Source organism: Ursus americanus, chromosome 13 (assembly GCF_024610735.1).
Source record: "Ursus americanus isolate L20-20 chromosome 13, mUrsAme1.1.p, whole genome shotgun sequence".
NCBI lineage: Eukaryota > Metazoa > Chordata > Mammalia > Carnivora > Ursidae > Ursus > Ursus americanus.
In genome coordinates, this window is record NC_142139.1 from 40784075 (window position 1) to 40808203 (window position 24129).

Here is a 24129-nt window from a genome sequence, read left to right on the forward strand (position 1 = left end):
GATTAAAATTATATACTGCTTAAACTAACTGAATATTATACATACAAAAACCTGGCTACTTAGATTATGCCTGAATGAGGTTAAAAGTTTGAATACAGGTTTGTCTAGTATCTTCAATAACTCAACAATGAAGAAAAAACTTAAACTCAAAACAGCACTGAAGCTAAAAGATGTACACTGCTGTTGTAAATGCCTGTCCTCACTGTCCAAAGTGCTGGTTGAGCAAACTGATGAGAATGATACTGCACTGCAGTGTGAGGATGGCTAATCTGTCCAGACAAGCTGCTCTCAGTTGCTGCCTGCGAAACACAGACCCTGAGGTCTGACAAAGATTCTTTTCTTGCCCAAACTCTAGATAGGCTCCGCTGAGCTCTTTTTCAACTAGGCCCTGTCCTTGGGCATGTTGTCAAGAGCAAGAATCCCACTCAGTTTAACCAGAATCCTCCCAATTTTGGTATCTGACGACCTTCCATAACTGCTGGGTTTCTCATCCTTAATCATCCTCCACGTGATATCTGACCACCTTGGTTAAACTGGTTTAGCCAGAATCCCCCCTACCAATGTTCCCTCTTAGTAATTTTCCACCCACTGACCCCCCCAAACTGTTCCTTGGCTGTAAGTTCTCACTTGTCTTTGCTGTATTTGGAGTTGATCCCGATCTCGCTCCCCTGCTACAAAACCCCTTTGTAGTAGTCCCTATACCTATATCACCACAGTACCCCTGAACAGTGTATCTTGCCATTTTAACAAGTGTCACGAATAATTTTTTAACAAGCATCATCCCTCAGCTTACAAAGACAACAGACAAACACGCATACTGTTCAAATACTTCCAGTTTTTTTTACTATAATTATTGCATAATCTGTAGGATAACTTTATAAGTGAAACATCTTAGATTACACCAAAAACCCTGTATTTATAAATGCTCTATGCTATCAAAAGTTATTTGTAAGTTGCTTGTTTTAATCTTTGAATCTATTTTCTCACAGAAACAATGTCAACAATGATAGCTCTCCGGCTTACCCTCCAAAATACTAATAGTAGTTGAAAAGTGTTAAGTTCACATGAAAACAAAATGTATAAAGAGAATGACTACTGCTATTAGCTGCAGCATTAGTGAGCTCTGTGGCTAAATCCCAGCTTTACTATTCACCAAGAAAACTGGGGAAGATTAGCTGGTTTGAGCCTCTGTTTTCTAGTCTACTGAATGGAGAGAATACCTAATTTAAAGTACTTAACAAACATTTAAGTCATTTAAAGCATTAAGTGGGTTAAAATATACAAAACAACTAAACCAGTGCCTAGAATACATAGTGGGTTCTTTTAAAAAGATAGCAATTATTAATAGCTTTATTATACTAATATTGTATATTGAGAAGAGAAATAATAAGCAGTATGCTAAAATTCTAGCAGTTAGCCACACAAAGATCTTTTTCTACATAACTACAGAAGAATTAGAAGAGAGGATGACAGTTTAAAAGGAAATGTAAGATTTAAGGCTTTAACTAACAATCTCATTCTAAAAATTTCCCATGAGCTGAAACTTACATACAAGCAAAAAGATAAATGCACAAGATTTACTGTAGTATCATTATAATCACACAAATCTAGATTTCACTCTTTTGTAGGTTAAGATTTATTAAAACACCGTCGTGTCCATTCACCCATTCATTTAAGTATTGTCTATAAGCTGCTTTCATACTCCAATGGCAGAGATGAGTAGTTCTAACGGCAACTATAGGGTCCACAAAGCCTAAAATATTTATTGGCCCTTTGCAGAAAGTTTGACTTAAGCTAACCTGCAATGATAACAATACACAGGAATGACATTAACATTTTCTCAATAGACACAAATATTCTAGTTTAATTTTATTTCTACTTTCACTTTAAAGAAAAATTATTTTAAATGTGGTATTTTAAATAGAACTTGATATGAACATAATTCCTACACAACTGTTTTCAACTATCAGAAATCCCAGTCATAATTTCATTATTGCTGGAGCTCTTGTTTCTCAGGAGAACAAGTCTTTGTCCCATACTGACCCTACCTCACCACCCCACTATCCCACCAGCAGTTCTCCACCACTCTCTTAGCTGTGCTGCCAATACTTATGCTACACAATCGGTACACGGTTCAAGCCCAGGAATATATACGGCACTCTCAAAACAATATTTTGTCCATAAACCAGCAGAGTCAGATATTTTGAAAGCCCACATAAACCATTGTCCTTTGCGTGTCATCTGGAAATTTCTACCAAAATAGTAACACTGAAGAGTAACTTTATGAGAATATTGTAAATGCTTAAAAATTGCACAAACAAAATGAGTTAAGAAATGAGATTTAAGCACTGAAGTACATTTTCTTCCTATTATTAGTTGTAAGATGTTATTTCTCTTATCTCTAAAAAGAAAAAAATGCTGCCAGATAAACTATAAAATTCCATCAAAATGTATCTAAGGTACATTATTTTCTCGCATTTTAAGCATATTTAAGAAATGTTTAAAGATAATTTAAAGAAAATTTCTTACTATTTCTTAAATATGTTTAAAATGTGAGAAAATAATGTACCTTAGGATTTAAGAAATATAGCATTACCATAATTAGGCAACATTACCACAGTATTACCATAATTAGGCATTCCAATTTCAAAGAAAACTGAAAATTTCCAGTGATTTTATAGATTAAATAAGTTTTTTTTTCCTGTAAAATTTCTTTTCCTCTAAAGGACAGTCAGTTCTTCTAAAATAAAAAGTTATGTACTCAACTAGTATTCTCAAATTTTCCTGATTCAATTACCTATAGGACTTTTAAAAATATATATGGATCCCTGAACCTTAAACCAGATCTCTTACATAAGACTATACAAAACAGGGAACCCAGGATTCTACATTTTTTAAGATTGATTGATTGACTGATTGATTTAGAGAGTGTGAGCAACCAGGCGGAGGGGCAGAGGGCGAGGGAGAAAGAGAATCCTAGATTGTGGAGCCTGACAGGGGCTCTATTCCACAATCCTGAGATCATGATCTGAGCCGAAATCAAGAGCTGGACGCTTAACCAACTGAGCCAACCCAGGCGCCCCATGATTCTACATTTTCAACAAGTTCCAGGTTTAACAAGTTCTTAGGCAAGAATGCCTAAGCCAATGTAAATAAATAATGAGTACCTTAATACTAAAAACATTTTGATTTACACTAACTGGTTAACAGTTACTCTATGTTAGTATTAAGTCCAAAGTACCTCTGATGAGAGACCAGAATAATTTATATAATAATAAATTCGACTACCAGTACCAATATTACACTTAATAGTAGGTAAATAAATTTTCTGAAAACATTTCAAGAGATATAATTTGAAGTAGTTATAGCAACTAAAGGATTTTTCACAATTTTTGAAGTTATTTTATGTGCAAACATCAAGTGGCTCAACATCTATGAGGGATGGAGGGACAATATCATGTTTTCCAAATTTTAATAGGTCAAGACTGCTACGGTCTTATAAGAGATCACTGTAGTGCACATTAGCTCACTACTTGGAAGAAAAAAATGGCCTACGAAATACAGAAATCGATCTGCTTTGTGTACTTTGTTGTCAGTGCAGAACGATCTGCTTGAAAGCAAAATATACCTAGTTTAAGAGATACACTGGATGTTACACATAAAATATGATTAATTACATACCATACCAAAAGTCTTCCTTAAATCTTTGATAAAGAAAAATAATATTTTAAAAATGTTTACTATCAATTTGCCAAAGGAAAGTTAATAAATTAAATAACAAAGAATGTGCAAACCAGTCAAAAACTATCTAAATAACCAGTCATGAAAGGCGAGGGGATATAATTACACGATCCCTCTAATATTTCTAGTACTCAGAGTCAATGAGTTATGCAATAGTAAGTTGCAGGCAGGCAGTCTAAAACTGAAGGTGTTTTTAGCTATCTTCCCAAAAAACTTTCTCGTATGATTTTTATTTTACGAATTTAGTTCTCTTCTGTTACTATAAATGCAAGGCTATAAATTAACATAACATAGTAACCTAGAAAAGTCAAGCTGCATAGTGACCCTAGGAAGCCCTCAGGGAAAGCCTTGAAGTTTTCTATTAATTTTTCAAATAGAATCTGCTCCTGAGCCTTTTAAATTTCATGTACATGTTAGAAAATAAAGGTAGAAAACATACATTGTGATATAATGAAGTGATCTACCATATATTGTACCTAAGAATTTATTAGAAATACTCAACAACAAAGAACAAGATTACCTTGATTGTTAATATCTTAATCCTTTGATTTAAAAAACCCCACACTTCTTTTTCTCTCTTTAAAAATTTACTTGTGTTGGTATTTTCTTTTATAGAAGCGTTAAAATAATAGATTAGTTTATTAATGACTTCAAAGCTATTAGAGGTCTCTGTGTAAATGCTTAAATCAGAACAGTGACCTCATTTAGAAGTTATAAAAGTGACAAAGTGAAAGAAGACAAAACACTTTCTGACAACATAGTAAAGCAGAAAATTAGAGGGTGATGGAGATATTTGTATCCCATATTCAATGCTGAAACTGTATTATTTAAACCTCACTAAAAATGTTTTTCAACATGGCTACCACTTGTTTGGAGTGGAAGTGGAAACTACTCAAAGGGAACTAAGATAATTAGTAAACATATTTTTACAAAGGTTAAGTAATATTCTTTTCACTAAGGACAAAAAATACTTTTCAGGTGTTGTGTGTTGATCTATTTGTTTAGTAGAATATTTCCCCTTTATTATTTTTTTTAAGGGAACTAAACATTAATTGCACTATTACATGCAAATACCCACTTAATCTCAGGTTTTTCTGGGGATTTTTGGTTTAATGTGTTTAGGATCATAAACATATTTTAGATCTAAAAATATATCACTCTAGTTAATAATTCAAACTAGCAATACCAAGTTAACTCAAAAAATACAATAAAACTGCTAATATTAACAGGGTCAGAACTTGGTGAGAGAGAGTAGAATGTCATCCTGAAAAACATCCAACAGACCATAATTTGATTATACGTTAGCACAAGTTCTACAAAATGTTTGTTAGTTCAGGATTGTCTATATATAAACTCTATCGTAACTGCCACACAATAGCATGCTATTTTTATTTTATATAACAGCAAAAAGTAAAGTCCCTATTACATTACGTTTGAATTAAGGAAAGAGCAATTTAAAATAATACAGCTCTAAGGGCCAGATAAATCTAGGGAACTTGGAATACTCAGAGAGCTGAATACTGTAATTCCCATGTATAAGAAGAATACCACCAGCTTCTTGCTTTTCCCACAGAATAAAAACTACAAATTTGGGGTTGTAGTATTTGCTTACGTATTTTAAAACATAGTTTTTACATTTACCAATTTTAAATAAATTTGAAGGATTCTAATATCATGAAAAATAAATGAGAGAAAAAAAGGTGGATTGGGTAACCTTGCTCTCTAGGCTTCTTATTATACTAGTATAACTACCATTTATATAAGTTTTATCTGGCTACATAATGCACTGATAATTTTATTTATAAATATTAATTGAAATCTGAAGCGTTTCCTCACTAAAGGAAACAGAAGTACTTCATTTAAATAAATATTCCTATTTTTCAAATGCAAAACTTACCCGTCTTCGACAAAAGGGGAGGCCTTGGGCAATGATGCTAATGCTAAATATCTTCATCACAGTTTGATGTGGCAGAGGCTCTTTTGCACTTTTAAGATCAACAGGAACCAAGCCATGGTTTAAAGTAGCCTTTCCTGGTTTTGACATTTTAAAACTCCTCTTGGTTGATGAATACTTTCTACATGTAATACAGGCACATTACTAAAAATTCTAACCACCAAATTAAAATATAATTTTCTAATTAAAAAACAAAAAAGGCTGAGAACCCAAGGCCTGCTGCTTTTGTCTTTCAACCTTCTCCTACCAAATGTCCTGACCTGTCTGAGGCTTGGTGAAGTGCAAACTATCCTAGAATAGCCAGGAATTATAAACTACTGAAGTGAAAGCTCCTGCTCCTGCCAGTCAAACAGCTGGTGAACCTCCCATACAAAGTCAGTAATGTGAATGCAGCCAACGCAGGGCAATGCTGTAGGGTCTCTTTTAAACTTCTCCAACTACTAACCCAGGTAACTCCCTAGAAAGTGAAAGTAAAGTTTTCTTTACAAAAATCCCCAAAAATAAACATTGTATTTTCTCTTAAATATCTTGAGTCTTCCTTACCCAAATATCAGCATTAATCTTTTAGGAATGTTTTGAAATGTGCTTCAAAGTTAAGGACAGTATTTATGCATGCTCAAAAAACATATATACACATTTGTTCTTAGGTATATTCAGAATGAGCACCATATTTTCAACTGATCGTCTTAAGCATGTTCTCTTTTCCTTTTCCATACATACCATTCTTTATCTCCTACTAAGACACTAAATCGACTCTATCTCTCTAAAGCTATTAATAGCCTTCACATTAATCTTATCAGTAGACATTTTAGTTGTTTGCAAATGTCAGTTCAATCTCTAGAATTCTCAAAAACTCAGTGATTCCACTTGAAAGTATAAGTCATGTGATTAAAGATATATTTTTTAAAAACCCCAGGTATTTATAAATGTAGCCTGTGATGGGAAATAATTATAGTAAAATAATTGCTAACCAGTTCATCGCAAATCCTTAGTGCCTAATTTCTCTAACATACTATGGTCAGAAATATCTTCCTAAAATGCACAGAGAGACTATGGTGTACAATCCACTCCTCAAAAACTTTCGATGGTTCCTCAATGCCTAAGATACAATATGGAGATGAAGATTCTCCTCGGAGTGGCTCCAAACTAATCTTTCCAGCATTACCTCAAATAATTTCCTAAATTAAACACTTATGCCAATGTTACTTAATACTACACTTCATATTGAAACCGATGAACTAGACTGTTATGAAGATGATAAGAAAAAAAGCTCAGTGTAAGAATTAATGGAAAGTAGTTTTGATAGATGGTAAGTAATGGATGTGAACCGTCTGTTTTCACAATGCTTGGTTAACTAGTTTGTTCTCTCCTTCCATTGTATTGTCCTCTTCCAAAAGCCAGTCACTCAGTTATCTCTCCTTCCAATAGCTTTTATTGATCTCTATAAGGGAAACTTAGAATGTGCTATGGAGAGAATGAGAAAGGAGAATGTCAGAAATGAGTTATTTCTTTTTTTACTTTGGAAAGATCTGTCTTACCAAATATAAAGTGGGCTACTGGGAAGCCAATCCATATACTAGAAATACTCCCAATACCACCAACGTGCACTTTATTAAAGTACACTTTCCTTTTATACCATAATTTAAAACATAGTCAAAAATGCAAAATCATTGGGATGCCTGGGTGGCTCAGTCGGTTAAGCGTCCGACTCTTGATCTCAGATCAAGTCTTGATCTCAAGGTCATGAGGCCAAGCCCCATGAGTTCAAGCCACTTTAAAAAAAAAAAAAAAAAGCAAAATCATTATCAGAGAGGACATTTTTAATTATACAAAAAGTAAACAACCAAATTTCTCCAAAGAAAATATACAAATGACCAATAAGCACATGTCAAGATGCTCAATATCACTACTCATTAGGGAACTGCAAATCAAAACCAGAATGAACCAACATTAGGATGGCTATTATTTAAAAACAAAACAAAAAAATAAAAATAAAACAAACACACACACACAAATACACACCAAATAACAAGTGTTAGCAAGGATACGGAAAAATTGGAACACTTGTGCATCGTTGGTGGGAACATAAAATGTAGGTAGCTCCTGTGGAAAATAGTATGGCGGTTCCTCAAAAAATTACATGATCCAGCAATTCCACTTTGGGGTATACACTTCCCAAAAAAGAACTGAAAGCAGGGCCAAACAGATATTCATACATCCATGTTCACAGCAACATATTCACACCAGCCAAGAGATGGAAGCAACCCAAGTAACCACTGACAGATGAATGGGCAAACAAAATACATAAACACAATACTATTTAACCTTATAAAGGAAGGAAATTCTGACACATGCTACAACATGGATGAACCCTGAAGACGTAATGGTTAAGCGAAGTAAGTCAGTCAAAAAAGGACAAATGTACCTCACTTACATGAGGTACCTAGCATAATTTCATGGAGACAGAAACTAGAATGGTGGCTGCCAGCAGCAACTGCGAGAAAGGACGAGAAAGTTAGTGTTTAATGGCTATAAGAGTTGGAAAAGATGAAAGTGTTCTGGAGATGAATAGTGATGGTTGCACAACATTGTGAATGTATTTAAAGCCAGTGAACTGTACATTTAAATACAGTTAAAATGATAAATTTTATGCTATGGATATTTAATCACAATAAAAAATTATTTTAATAAAAAAGTAAACAATTACAAACCATGAACACCAAAAAAACAAAACAAATAAACAAACACACATCAAAGACCTAGGGATAGAAGAAAGTATACTGGAAATCTTTAATTTGATATGGTAAAGAAAAAAAAAGCCAAGGTGAGTCTGTTATCTAAGATCACCATGTGTACAGCCCCACTTAAGGGGGGTGGGGGGACACGCTTAACATCTCCAGCCCCATTCTAGTCTCAGCACCTGTTCTGATGCTCTATTTCTTAACACTTTTTTTTAGTGTAACATAATCTCAAATCATATTGCATCTTTTTTTTTTTAAAGATTTTATTTATTTATTTGACAGAGAGAGACAGCGAGAGAGGGAACACAAGCAAGAGGAGTGTGAGAGGGAGAAGCAGGCTTCCCGCTGAGCAGGGAGCCCAATGCAGGGCTCGATCCCAGGACCCTGGGATCATGACCTGAGCCTAAGGCAGACGCTTAACGGCTAGGCACCCAGGCGCCCCACAAATCATATTGCATCTTTACTCCTTATTAGAAAAATCCCTTTGTGGCAGAAGCTCCCATGGAATCCCCCTCTCCAAGTAATAATTAGCTCTACTTCATTAATATTACATATAGTTTTATGTAGACGGACATTCTTTATTCTCAAAAAAATTCTCAGTGCTATCTTTGAAATCAGTTAATTAAACCTTCAAAATTCCTTTCTCTGAACCACAAAGAAGATATAATTTAAACTATGTGTTATTTCAATGCAGAAAAATTAGAAGAACATACTACATTCCACGAGTTTAACGTATTCATTCTGCACAGAAAAATAAATGAAACAGATCAACTCCAAACTTAACTTTCACTTAATCCAGTAATAGAGATAACATACTGAAAATTCTAATTTTATGTTTTAAAGCCCTCAAAGAACTTTATAGTTACATGTATTTACATGCAGATAGTTTAAAGATGAGGAAGATATGAAGCTCTCTAATCAAGTTGGAGTCTGATCCTAAAAAGAGAGAAAAAAAAAATTGGGGACTAAAAAAAATTGGACTGAGAAAATTAAAACTAAAATGAACAATGTTCTTTCCCCTGCTTGTAAGAGGGCATAAAATATGAAGTAGAATTAGTTTTTCAAGAAATTATTTATGATGATAATAGGAATAAAAACTAGGGCTATTTGTAGATAACCAAGTTCTGGCAAACACATAATGACATTCTAATTCAACTCGTTTTTTTAATCAGTAAATAGCTGCCCTCAACTGGATAGTATAGAGCATTGCAACTCTAGCAAACCAAACACTAAATCTGATTATGTGTCTACAACACTATATTTTTATAAAAAAGAGACATTACTAGTAATTGAGCAAAATAGGTACTAATTTCCAAAAGTATGTACTACCAAGTTTCATCATTTTGGAGGATTTAAGTTAACAGTACTTCTAAAGCAATGTTCTTAATCAACATGAAAACATTCAAAATAATGAAATTTCAAATATAGGAGAAAACCCCAGTCAATGAGGGCAATCATAGACAATGCACCCTAATTGCTAACTTTAAATTGCACCTAGTTCCACGTGCTCAAGAAAAAATAAAGTCTTAGTCTCAATCATATTTTTAAAAACATTTAAGATACTCTTAATTATTAACCCCCTCTCCTAAGCTGCAACTCTGCAAAACAAACTCCTTTTAGGATGACACCAACAAATATTAATGAAGTGTAATGTACGTAGGTAGGAGCATCAATGCTAGAACCAAACTGCCTTAGTCCAAAGCGTGGTTCTACTACTTATTTGTAGTATGACCTTAAATTAATGCCTCTATGCCTCAACTTCATCTCTACAAAACCCCCTCACAGGGTTTTTATGAGTATTAAATTAGTTAATGCAAGTGCAGCCCACAGCGTAATGATTCACATCTAGTAAGTATTCAATAGTGTTAGCTGCCCTTGCTGCTGCTGCTGCTGCTGCTGCTACTACTACTACTACTACTACTACTGCTACTACGTTAGGATCAAAAATCACATACCACTTTGTAATATATATCAATTTTAAAAGTCAGTTGGAAAGCAAGCAGAGATTCTAAAATCCATCTGTAATAACTTTAAAATATTTTAAAATATAATCATCTATAAGTTTTATAAAGGCTTCCATAATTCTGTCAGAATTTTACCTAAAAATTAATTTATAATATCTTAACTGTAATGTCTTTTAAGATTCCAGATGTCATTAACTATCCATCCAACAATTCAACATTAGGGAACTTGAGGTAAAGAGAAGATCTCTATAAGGTATTTTGCCTACTAACCACTTTCTGATTTTCTTTCTTCTAAAAGTTTGTACTAGTCAAAGATGATTATAGATAAATGCTAATGCACCAAATATCCCCAATTTGTTATTTCTAAAATGTATTACAGTCCCATACATTCCAATTCTCTTATGATGACAAAAAGATTTACAGCTATATTTTCTGGATTTCTACCTTTTCTTTCATTCATTATTATATAGAAGGCTAGGATTTAACTGCCCCTGGCCAAAGGCCAGAGCATATATGTAGCATAAAGATTTTCCATTTTCATAAACTACTCTTGATTCAGCTGAAACTCACTTGGAAGATAAGTTTATCTACAAGTATGAATGATTTTACACCAAGAGTTTTCAAAGTCTCATACCAAACACTTCTGACAGGGAGACTATCAGCCTATGTCATTTTAAACACAGCATTATTCACTACTTCTATGAATTTAAGCAAACAAGTGACTTGACTTACTCTTCAGTAGAAACAAACAAAAAAAAAATTCCAGATGCTTAAAATTATACCACTACTAAAGCGAAATAATCAATATCCTTTTGAGACAAGAATTTGGTATTATAAAGTATACTCATTTATTCAGGGATACAGAGTGAGACAGATTATTCTCTGTATCTCAGTCATTCTTTTCTATCTTTCCTAATACCTTAGATACCAGAGTGTTAAAGATCTTCCTAGTCTAAGCAATTCATGTATAAAGATAGAGCAATTTAAACAGAGGAAAACAATGATAAATCAAGAAATTACTTGGCTTAATGATAAATGAATGGTCAAACTTGTATTAGTTAAAACTGCGAAAAAATATAATAATTCCAAACAAGAGTGTTACTTCAACTGTAGAAACAAAAATACCACCAGATTTAGTAAGAAAGAAAAATATAAATAAATGGCAGTGCTTTTAAAATGTGATTATTCATAAAAGGCATAGATCAAATAAATAGAAACATTTTATTAAAATTAAAAACATTCAAAACAATTCAAAATGATTTCTTAAAAAGTTCTAAAAGACATTTATTGTTTTTTTTAGAGAGGAAGCGAGGTAGGAGCACAGGGAGAGAGAGAATCTTAAGCAGGCTCCACATTGGGTTGACCTCACAACCCTGAGATCACCACCTGAGCCAAAATCAAGTCAGACACTTAACCAACTGAGCCACCCAAACACTCCTCTAAAAGACATTTAAATACTCAGTGTTCACTATGAAAGATTACAACTTCCAGCTATAATGTACATGAGGCATTATAAGCATATATACATTTAACAGGTCATAACATATTATAGTACAGTAAGTAGTCCCTTCCTTATCCACCATTTCAGTTAACCATGTTCAACTGAGGAAGCAGATGATCCTGCCATATCGCCAGAAGGTCAATAGTACCTTATGTTCCACCACAATGCCTATATCATTCACCTCTTTCATCTCATTATGTAGGCATTGGATCTTCACATATCATCACAAGAAGGGTGAATACAGTACAATAAGATATTTTGAAAGACCATATTCACATAACCTTGATTACAATATGCTGTTATAATTGTTCTATTTTATTATTCTTGTTGGTAATCTCTTACTGCGCCTAATTTATAGATAAACTTTATCATAAGGATGTATGTATAGGAAAAAACACAGTACTTATAGGATTCGATACTATCCAGGGTTTCAGGCATCCACTAGGGAGTCTTGGAACGGAACATACCTTCTCCATGGATAAAGGTAGACTGCTAATTTTCTTCATCTGGGCACCAAGGGCAGCCCCTTAGTACTTAAGAGAAATTAGCCTGGGTTCTGAAATAGCACATACAGTTTATGCAAGCGTTATAAAAATGTGACCTGGTGACTGGACATTTGCAAAATAAAAGCTTTATGTATAAATGTCAATGTATATACTTATACATGGTCAAAGTAAAAATGCTACAATCGCAGATTACATAAAGTACTATAACTGCTTCATTTATACAGCCATGGTCTAACTGCTGGACATTTTGGTTATTTCTGAATTCTGCTGGAATTTTCCAGTTATTTCTAAATAATTGGCTAAAAATAAAGTTATAAAAACTAAGATACAGAAAAACCAACCAAACAAGTCCTTCAAAATGATGACAAAACCACCCCATGGTACACTAGAAATTTCATGATCCAAAACCCAACATTTATTAACTTATTTACAACTAAATTTATTTACAACTAAATTATTTTTGACTAAACTGTTGCCTCAATCAACTGTCGGCAAATTACCCAGAGTTCATACTCCAGGTAAATTTATCAGCATATGAAAAAATACTGGGTGAATTTTAAGTTCTAGTTTCAGCTCCACCACTAACCAGTGTCTCTAAATAAGTCTCTTAACTTGTCTCAGATTTCAGATTTCTAGAATGAGGAGACTGGACTAGATGACGGAGAATGAAGTTCCTTGCAGCTTTAAGAGTATATTCCAGTTCCGATAGTACCAAGTATAGAGCCTTCTTGCAATATTTTTGGACTGTCAATTTGGTGAGACTTCCTTTATTATAGTTTGGTGAATAGTATATTTACAGTTCTATAAAATATATCTTTAAAAAATTCACTACTTCAATTAATTTGTGTATACCTCTAAAAATAGACATCCCTTTGCTGTAAATATATATTAGTGTTATATAACAATAAGAAAATATTTTCATTGGAAAAAAGTTTCAAGCATAAATTATTTTTTAAAATGATTCAAGAAGAAATTCAAGAAAAATAACCTCGGGATTTTTCCGAGTCCATATTATACCATAATAATTTGTATATATTTTTTCTTTCCTACTTACCATAGTGGCCTAAACAGTGACATCAGAATATACTTGATTTTTTTTTAACGAGTAAACTTTGGATTTTACTCCCATATTTGTGTCTTTGTTATATTAAAACGATACTTGTCCTCATTCTTTCTTTAAACATTTAAAGAAATATTTGAGATAAAACAAAAATCCAACTATTGGATTGAATTTTTTAAGTATTTCAGAAATGCCCAGTATGAAGTCCTTAATGACTTTAACATACCTTGCCTCATGATTAAGTTTAACTCTTACAGTCTGTGTTGAGTTAACCCCAGCTGTTAAACTGGTCTTATACAGCTGCTCACCAAGAATTTACTTGATGATTATTATAGTTATACCTTGAAGTCAACTATGACAAAAATTACCCAGTAATTACAGGTATTTCAGTCATGCAAAAGCCTCATGTGAAGACGAAGTAAGGATTTAAAGCAACTTGATTTTTCATAATCTTCAAAATAAAAGTAGGTGTAAGAAAGGAGACAAAAACTTCCTTTATATTAGTTTTTTAAGGTCCATCATTTAAGTTCTTTTACGAAAAGCTTAAGCATTAAAGGTTTGTTAACCTTTCAGTTAAAGTCAGTATTACTTATCATTTATTCCTTCTATTAAAATTCTAAATGTGGGCTAGGGAGTCATAAAGAAAGATATAATACTAAAAAGTCTTTTATTAAAAATAATGATAATAATAATAATGTAATGCAGGTGGTTTTTCAATACAGCTTTAAAAAAATTAAACTGAGCTACAATGCAGGAAGTTCACCAAACTGATGGTTTAACACATTATAGGAACCTATCCTACAAAAAATAAAAAGCTGGACCTATGGAAATATAAGATATCTGACAATGTTGACAATTTAAAAAGTAAAATGGGGGGGGGAAGATAATTATGTTTACTATACTGTTGAGTTTTGACATAATTATAAACAAAAAACAATTATTTGGAGTGAAAAGAACATAGTTCCACAACTTCACTTATATAATTCTCAGTAACATCCTACGAGAACATGTGAGATTTATCAGTATTCACTGAATACTGATAAACCTCAATGTTCAGTGAATATTGATAAATTATTTGTTGACATTCATTTATCAATATTTACTTCAGCATCAAATTTAAGCACAGAGTTATTCATTAAGCATAGCAAATACTTTTAGAATCAAACTATAGAAAAGACACATATAAGGTTTCATTCTTACATGGGCTGACAGTTGATACCCCTGGCCTTTTTTTTATATTGTCAAAATTACACATTCAACAAAATACACTAGTAAACATCAACATTAATTTTATAGCTAAAGTTTAAATTAAAATGATAGTTCAAGTTTTCATACTTCCAAGTAAACAAGAAACTAACTGGTTATTAGAAAGATTAAAAATAATATTCAATCCCTGAATTCTTGATTATGCCCGAAACAGAAAGATCTCAGGATGGAAGCAGGAAGTCCAGGGATGCTAGGAGACTAATGATCAGAGACCAATAGGAGATGTAAAGGAAGTCTGCAGCTCTAGGACTTAGAAAAAATGATGCATTAACTTCAGATTGGTACAGTGATATGGGAGGAGGATTAAAAACTGACAGAGCTCCTAGTAGGTCATGTTTTATTTTACTTAAATATCATGAAAAGACTGGGAGGTATCATGAAAAGAATGGGAGGTATCATTATCCTACATTTTACAGACAAGGAAATTGAGGTTCCAAAGGGTTTAAAAAATTGCTCAAGGCAACAAAGCTGTGAGGCAGTGAAGCTGAGATTTTTACCCTAGGATATGCAATTTCTAAACTCATGCTTTGTATTAGAACATATACTCTAATCTATAAATTCTATTCTGTAAATTAAGCCTAACTTAGTTGTGTTACTTTCTAATCTAGTTGCTTGGAGATTTACTTTTTATTATATATGTTTCCGGTATATAAGTTTGCCAGATAACGGAAATACGGTATTCTGTAAGACACATATAATATATATCGAATCGATTTTAATGAGCCTGAATTTTATAAAGTCCAAATAAAAAGAAAAAATAAGGAGTTATAAGAGCAAAGATATTATGACCTCCTGTGTTTTTCAAAAATGGTCATAGCAATATCCCCCATCTTATATGCTCTTCTTACAATGTATTCTGATACTCCTTCCATTGACAAGTAGAATCTGTTTCAAACAAAAAAGAATGTGTAAATTACATTATGTGACTTCCTAGGATAGGTCATAAAAAGGAGATTCAGCTTTCACCTTACTTCCCGAAATACTCACATGGTAGCCCTGTTTTAAGTAGTCTACTTAACCTGAGGCCACCATGCTGTGAAGAAACTCAAACTAGCCCAGGTAAAAAGACCATATATGTAGAAATCCTGAGACTATATGAAGAGAATAAGATTCTCGGCCAGCCCCAAGCTGTTCTAAAGCCCTGCTACTTCAACTCTATAGCCACCATCTGACTGAAACCCTGAATTAGCAATGCCCGAGTAAGCACCTCCTGAATTCATAACCTACAATAACAATGAGATATAATAAAATACTTATTTGTTATAATCTATAAAGCATTGGAGTGACTGGTTAGGTGGCAACAGATAATTGAAACATCTTACAAGACAAGGAGCTCTAAGAACACTGGTTTACTTTTGTGATATGATAAATGGTCATCCTAAGTAGAGTGTAAACTTCAAAACTTAATAAGAATGGAAAAGATAACAGGAGATCCAGATGAAAATTTGGGTATTTGGGGGTGGCAAAAGTTTTGGAGACAAATTCTCACCTTGATAATATCCATTTGAAATGAGGTGTTAACAAGTCTCTGGTTGTTTAAATAATAAACCTGATAAACTGTTACATATTATGCTGATGTTTTATATCCAAACTAGTTTGATAAGTGACAAATAAAGGAAAACTCAACTTATTTTTGGATTTCCTACAATCGTGCTTGTCTTTCCAAACAAACTCAAATGACTAGAGAAGCAGGCAAGGATAATGAAGGTAATAGGTCAGGTTTAAGACCTGGAAACCCACTTAAAAGGTGCAAATGATTGTTATTTTGTAAGCACATAAGACAAGTAAAGCCAGATACTTCACATTTGCAAAAGAAAAAAGTCAATATTTTTATGGGAATTCCCCAGATTTTTAAATATTGGCAACAAATTTAAATGTGTTAAAAAATACTATATAAGATACCAGTTTGCAATCTCTGTTTGGAGAGAAAAAGCATAAAAATTAAATATAAGATTACTGATATCTAAATGATACACAATGTCTCTCTCTTAAAATTTTAATCTTCTTTTCTATACCAGTTAACAGAGTGAAAGAGTAATAAGAAATAAACCTGAAAACTGAAACTGTAAGTGATAAACATTACAGATGTAACTCCGCATATTTAAAATTTTCACTCATTAGACCCTAAGACAGATGGCAGCATATTGGTAAAGTACAAACGATTCATTCTTGAAAACTAAATTTATAATGTAGACATATAAAACCAACATCTGTAGCTAAGCAAATGAATAACTCTTGGCACTTACTTCCCAAATTCCTAAATACTTTCTTCGTACTTCATTCCTCATTTGCATCTGATTTCAATAACCACAAATTTCCACTTAAGACTAACCAAAAACAGAAAATTAAAGCATTTTCACTTTGGAAGTAAAGTAGCCTCTAAAAGCAATAGTTATTTCTAAAGCAGGGAAGCTACTTTTAATAAGAGCAACAGCAAAGACCAAATGAACAGATGGACATGGTACATTTGAACTAAGTAAATCCTTTTATGAAAAAAAAATACAAAAAAAAAATCTTATACATTATTTTTGGCCCTGGTAATCTATAAAAACAATTACCATTCTTCTATTAACATTTTACATAATTAGAAGTTAAAGTTTACATGCAAGATGCTACTCTGACAACAATTCTTACTACTAGGAGGAATCAAGTTGGCATTCTGTATCAGATACAGCTAGTAGCGACACCAATATTTTACAAAATGTGTTCTCTAAAATGCATCCTTTTTTTTTTTAAGATTTTATTTATTTATATGACAGAGAGAGAGACAGCCAGCGAGAGAGGGAACACAAGCAGGGGGAGTGGGAGAGGAAGAAGCAGGCTCCCAGTGGAGGAGCCCGATGTGGGGCTCAATCCCAGGACTCTGGAATCACGCCCTGAGCCAAAGGCAGACGCTTAACGACTGAGCCAGCCAGGTGCCCCATCTAAAATGCATCCTAAATAGAAGTGCTTTCAACCTGGCTCTTCTGCCATTCATAATGACTGCTTTCATTTGTTTATAATCATCTCTTAACTGTGAGAAATTAAGGTATTCCTGTAGTAGTAAGCAGTAATTCTAGGATTGCTATAGAAGCATTAAAGAGAATCTTCCCTTGTATTTATTCTAGTTCCAGCTATTCAGTTCAAGAGCACCCATGTATTATTACAGAACTAGCACTTCCATCTCTTCTGAACATTTTCACGTGAGGACTCAAAGCCCCAATACTACTAAAAGTTACTTTAGGTTCTCTTTCAAATTCCTTCTAGGTTTAGCATTAAGCATTAACAACTAATTAGAAGGGGGAAAAAAACCTGTCAGAATGTGAAAGTGCTTCATGGTTGACAGTGGCAAAATTTACAATATCAAACAGTTGGATGCTAGGTTAAAAGTCAGTGTTTTAAAGAAAAATCAGTGGAACAGTTTCAACTTATCTAAGAGAGTAGGTATCTTCGGAACTAAAGGTATTTTGCATAGCACATTATGTAGCCTGGAATAGTTAGTTAAGATAGTTTTAGTATGATCTTAAAACATTACAAAAATAAATCTTATTAAAAATAACAACGAATACTTATTAAGGACTTATTATCTGTCAGTCACTTTTCTAAGTACTTTATAGATATTATCTCATTGAATCCTCTCAATAACACTAAATTTTTGGTGATACTAATACCATCCTTAAGATCAAGAGAGGTCAACAGTTTGTCCAAGGTTAACTTGCCATGAAGTAACAGTTAATATTTGAAAACTTCACACAGTCTGACTACAGAGATCACAGTCTCTACTTACTGCTATTCATAAGTATTTGCATTTGTTACAGATGTGTTATTGAGGGCACAGTCTCCTCAATCACTCATGAAGCCCATGTGAGAAATTCCCTTTATTTGATATTAGGAAAAGGGGTTACGTGTGTGTGTGTGATGAAGGAATGAATCATAATTCATTCCGTATCTTTTCTCCTGGCTTTGTCTTCATAGTCCACTCCAGTATTTTCCCTGGTACTAATTCACGTACATTTGATCATTTTATTCTATGTGTTTCTCCTACATATAGGCCACCTCAAATTCCCTGTGGAAGTTAGGATACACATTTCTTTGAAATGAGGCCAATTCATTTGTCAGTTTAACACCTAAAACCAGTATATCAAATTCATTAAGAAAAAAGTCCTTAGGTCACTGATTAAGGCATTAATGTACTATGTAAATGTTACACTTTTACTCCAAACAACTCCATGCCCTTAATGGATCTGCACTAGATGCAAACTATTTTAATTATGCAATGAGTGATGAACAGCATACTCTTCTTCCTTATATCATGTCTAATGAAAATGGGTGGTTCATAGGTCAAACCAGCCTACAGAAATGCTTCTGAAAAACTTGAACACCAACATACAAAAAACTGAAAAATTCCAGAATTCTAATGACTTTCCAGAAATTGGAAAATACGGCAATATCAGGATTGCAATTTCCACAGTAACCCCCTTTAGAGATGCTCTGGATCCCTGGGTCTTATGTTTAGTCAATTACATGCATTTAAATTACTTTTCTGACTCTTATTATCTCTCAAATTTGTGTTGCCTATAAATTGTGATATGGGGAAGTGAGTTTAAGAAAGGTTTCTGGTTGAAAACCATTTCAGTATGGTCAAGGAGTCACTGATGGAAACTAGTTTTAATACAGGTGAATGATATTCTAGATATGTTTCTAGTATTCATACTAACCCGATTTTCCCAAACCTTCTGACTTTTGAGGGAATCAAAGTAATCTTTTACCTTTGTAAAATACCACATACACTCAATTCTGTACTTGCCCCTCCTGCATTAACCTTTTAGAAATGAAATGCCCTTACGATGGAGGTAGGTATCTAGCATAGCAATGTAAATGCAACACTTTCTTCCCTCCCACTCCCATAAAAGCTAGTTTTAAATTGTGATACATCTTAGAAGGAAAATGACAATTCTTTCAGTACAATGATAATTGCTAACCCGAACCAAATTTCAACTAGTAAGACAAAGTTTTGTCCAGATGCATGGTGAAAAGACGATACTTTAATGTCTTCATTAATAGTATCTAATATTTCTCCTTCTCAAGGAAGAAGCAGTTCAGGTGTCTCTCACCATAATCAGATACTGATTTCTTTTTTTACTTGTTTTACACTCTTGACCACATAATATTTGCCAAGGGGATTATGCTATGAATAGCTAATTTCATTACCTGAACAAAAAGATCAGAATTCAAGCTCAGTGTTTAATCACTTAAGCTCATGTCAATCTGTCAAAATACAGCAATAAACGTTTTTAGAAAACTAGATAGATAGAAAAAACAGCAAACACAAAAAAACATATAATTTTATCACAGTTAATCATTTACATAGCAATGATTTTAAACTGAAAAGAAGGTCATCACTATTCAACAGGACTACTTCCTCAGTAAAAGTTAGAACTAAAGACCACAGTTCCATCACTTCATTATAGTACTAATTTGAGGCAATGATTTAAGATATTAAAATCAGCAAATCTAAGGAAGACAGACTCAAAAAATAAGGTTCTTTTAAGTCTTTAAATGTAGTATAGTCCTGTCTGTCACATGATCCTCTTACAGGCTCTCCTCTAGGTATAAACAATGTGTCTCCCCTCAGTTCAACCTAATCTTCCTTCACAAAAAGTAAAAATAGTAGAGAGAAAACGTCCTCATTTTCCCCCCATAATATAAAAATTAATAATGACAAGTACTCTCTAAAGTGTATCCAGGGGAGAAATAAAAATTTATCCAAGGTTCTTCTTAAGACATTGAACTTCTTTATAAGGCATCAAAGATCAATATGTCAATTATACTTGAATAAAAAAAGACAAAAAGGGTCAGTAGTAGTCTATTGGTTAAATGTAGCTCAAAGACAGTTTTTTGGAGCCTGCACAATGTTTTTCCTTTTTTAACTGAATATTAACACTTTTTTGGGAGGATGCACATGCACACACACACACACACACACACACACACACACCCTGCAGTACATAAGAGCCTAAGCAATCTTACTGGCTCAATCATGATTCACCCTATCTATTTGGACCCTGTAGATTACATTTTTCATTTCCTCACTCCAAGCAACCAAAAGAAATTGAAGAAGAACAATCATCTGTTCAAATATTCTTTTAGTTCAGGATGCTGAGGTGGTTACACTACGCAAAATTACCTTCAATGCTCACACAAGAGGAAATTTGGACAAGACAGCTTGGAGAGATCATTCTTTTTTCACATATATGCTGAGGAAGCCCAGAGCAGTTAACAATGACAAGACTTTCGGTTTTTACTGTATTTCTATGCAGATACTTGAGAAATTTCCTAAAAGTATTCTTATATTCTCAAAGCACAGTGTGTGCACATGTATACATTTATCCTACCACTTGCTCTTTCTTCACTTTTTATTATTATTGTTGTTGTTTTACAATAGCAAAATGAAGATTAAGTATATAAGTATACTAGTTGCTGGTTAAAAAAAAAAAGGACAGATCTAGATAATCTCACGTATCAATGCACATAACCACTCTAAATATTAGTTTCAAATTCTGAGCAAGAAACAGTGTACCAGAACACAAAATAGAAGAGAAGCAAGCAATTACTAAATATATTTAAATATGTTAAAAGCAGTTCCATCAATAACAATAAGGTACTACTATATGGCCCTCTAGTGTTCAAAGAAGAAACAGATGAATTCTTAATTAATTCTTACATGATATTTCATAGTAAAAAATACTTCCTCTGATTTACTAAATATGCTAAACATACTCATGTATGACTTCTACAAAAACCTAAATAACTTGTATCTCTTGTGGCTTTACTTCTCTATGCCTTCTTTTGAACTACCACCCACATTTAAAGAATTCACTTAAAGGATTCTGAAATGCTTTTGAACGTTTTCTCATTAAAAAAAAAAAATTCCAACACTAAGCAGAAAAAAAATAAAAACAAAAGCCCTAGCACTTCTCAATTAAAACTAAACAGTATTGAATTCAAGGCAATTTTCAAAGAAGAAACAAAAATAATAGTGTCATTACTACAAATTAGGTATTTAAAACACACCTAATTTATATTCTCTAACCATATTTTCTTTTCCCTATGTTCTACTTCTATAACTCATCCAACCTGGCTTTTCTCTTTATCATAATTTATAGATAAGAGATTCATTATAGCAACCAAAGCAAAGAAATAATGCGAAAACTGTGTTGCCCAGAAGAGAGGTCAAAGATGGTACTGAAATTTTAGGATAAGAGTCAAAGTAAAAAGTAGACTTATAAGCAGAAAAGAATCTTGTTAATAAGATTCTTAAGATTGTAATCACTGATGAAAAGGCATTAAAATTGATATTACTGTCTAAATTAAAGCTGGTGAAACACTAATTTCAAAATGGACCCAAGTTTATTAAAGATTTTTAAAATATTTTTTAAATTTATATTGTCTTATATATTGGAGTTTGGGGGGAGGAAATGATGGCGGGGGGACAACTGGTATATAAGCAAAATCTAAATTAAACTCCCTGCTCTATCATTCACTTCATGTAACATTAAGCAAATAATATTTCCAAGTTAAAACTTTACAAACTATAGGAAGATATTGTGAAGTTCCTGTTCTTGGCATCAAGATCAATCCTCTAAATGGCAAGGAAAGGTAAGTTGCCTATGGCATGGAAACTCTGGAAATAACCCTCTAAAGTACCAATCAGCTATCGGTAAACCATTAAGAAACAGAATATAAACAAAGATGGGTGATGGACATAAAGGAGGGTGCGTGACGTAATGAGCACTGGGTATTACATAAGACTGATGAATCACTGAACTCTACCTTTGAAACTAATAATACACTATATGTTAATTAAATGAATTTAAATAAAAATAAATACATAAAAATAAAAATGAGGAAAAAGCTTAAGCAAAGGTATCAAAGTAACCTAAATTCCTCTATGCTCAGAAATATCAAGTAAACCTCTGTTCCTGAGGTAGAAAACAGGGTCGAAACAAGATGAAGGAAATAAGAAAGTTTTTGAATTTTGTATATATTATACATATAATAATTATCTTTAAAAGAATAAAAGAAGTGCTCTCACCAAACTAGGAATTGAGGGAAAATTCCCCAACTTGACAAACATCTACAAAAACCTGACAGCTAATACCACACTAAATGGTAAAAAACTTTTCTACTGAGATCAGGAACAAGGCAGGATTGTTCTTTCACACTACTATTTTTTAACATCGTACTGGAAGTCCTAGTTACTGCAGTAAAACAAGAAAAGGAAATAAAGGGTATGCAGATTATGAAGGAAGAAATAAAACTGCCTTTATTAATATATGACATGACAATCTATGTTGAAAATCAGAAACAAGAAAAGCTCTTGGAACTAATAAGCAATTACAGCAAGGATATAGGATACCGAGGCAATATACAAAAGTCAATCACTTTCCTATATACCAGCAATGAACCAACAAATTTGAAAATAAAAATACTTTACCTTTTACATTAGAACCCCCCAAAATGAAATACTTTTAAACAAAATATGTACAAGATCTGTATGAGGGAAACCACAAAATTCTAATAAAAAATACCAAAGAAGGGCCAACTACATAAAGAGACGGTCCATGTTCTTGGATAGGAAGACTTAATATTGTCCAAATGTCAGTTCTTCCCAACCTGATCTATAGATTCAATACAATCCCAATCAAAATCCCAACAAGTTATTTTGTGGATATTGACAAGCTGATCTTAAATTTTTTTTAAAGATTTTATTTACTTACTTGAGAAAGAGAGAGAGATAGCCAAAGAGAGCACGAGCAGGGAGGAGAGGGAGAAGCAGGCTCCCTGCTCAGTAGGGAGCCCCATGTGGGGCTCGATCCCAGGACCCTGAGATCACGACCCAAGCCGAGGCAGCTGCTTAACCAACTGAGCCACCCAGGTGCCCTGATTCTAAAATTTATATGGAAAGGCAAAGACCCAGAAGGGCCAACTCAATATTGAAGGAGAAGAACAAAGTAACAAGATTGATACCACCCAACTTAAAGATTACTAAAAAGCTACAGTAATCAAGACAGTGTGATAGTGATAAGAGAACAGACAGATCAAAGGAACAAAATATCTTCATTTTCCTTTCCAAACTTGCTTTCTTAAGCATTGCTCCATGATAAGTAGGTCTTGAAACTTGCAATAATGAACTTATCCGCACTTAGGTTCACCTCTTATCATGTTGGAAGGAATCCCTCACTGATCACAAGGACAAAGATGCATGTCTTGACTAGAAAAAAAAGGAACCCTATCAGTAAATGAATATGAAAAAATATACAAAGAACAACACTGGATAAATCCCCACCTTGATTACCATCATGTCACCTAACATGAAGATAATAAAGACAATGAAAATGATCATATATGTTTGCA

The 24129-nt window shown here is 33.2% G+C and overlaps 1 protein-coding gene across 3 annotated transcripts in view; it reads right to left on the minus strand.

Annotated features, from left to right (window-relative positions):
• FBXW7 (F-box and WD repeat domain containing 7) overlaps window positions 1–24129 on the minus strand; it is a 230449-nt gene that overhangs the window by 56323 nt on the left and 149997 nt on the right. The window contains exon 1 of one of the 3 annotated variants that reach the window (XM_045798828.2): window positions 5639–7257. The exons of the other annotated variants lie outside the window; for them this stretch is intronic. Coding sequence (XP_045654784.1) covers window positions 5639–5785 — 147 coding nt within the window. The 5' untranslated portion in view covers window positions 5786–7257. Of the gene's footprint in view, window positions 1–5638; window positions 7258–24129 lie in introns of those variants that run through there. 3 annotated transcript variants of the gene reach the window in all.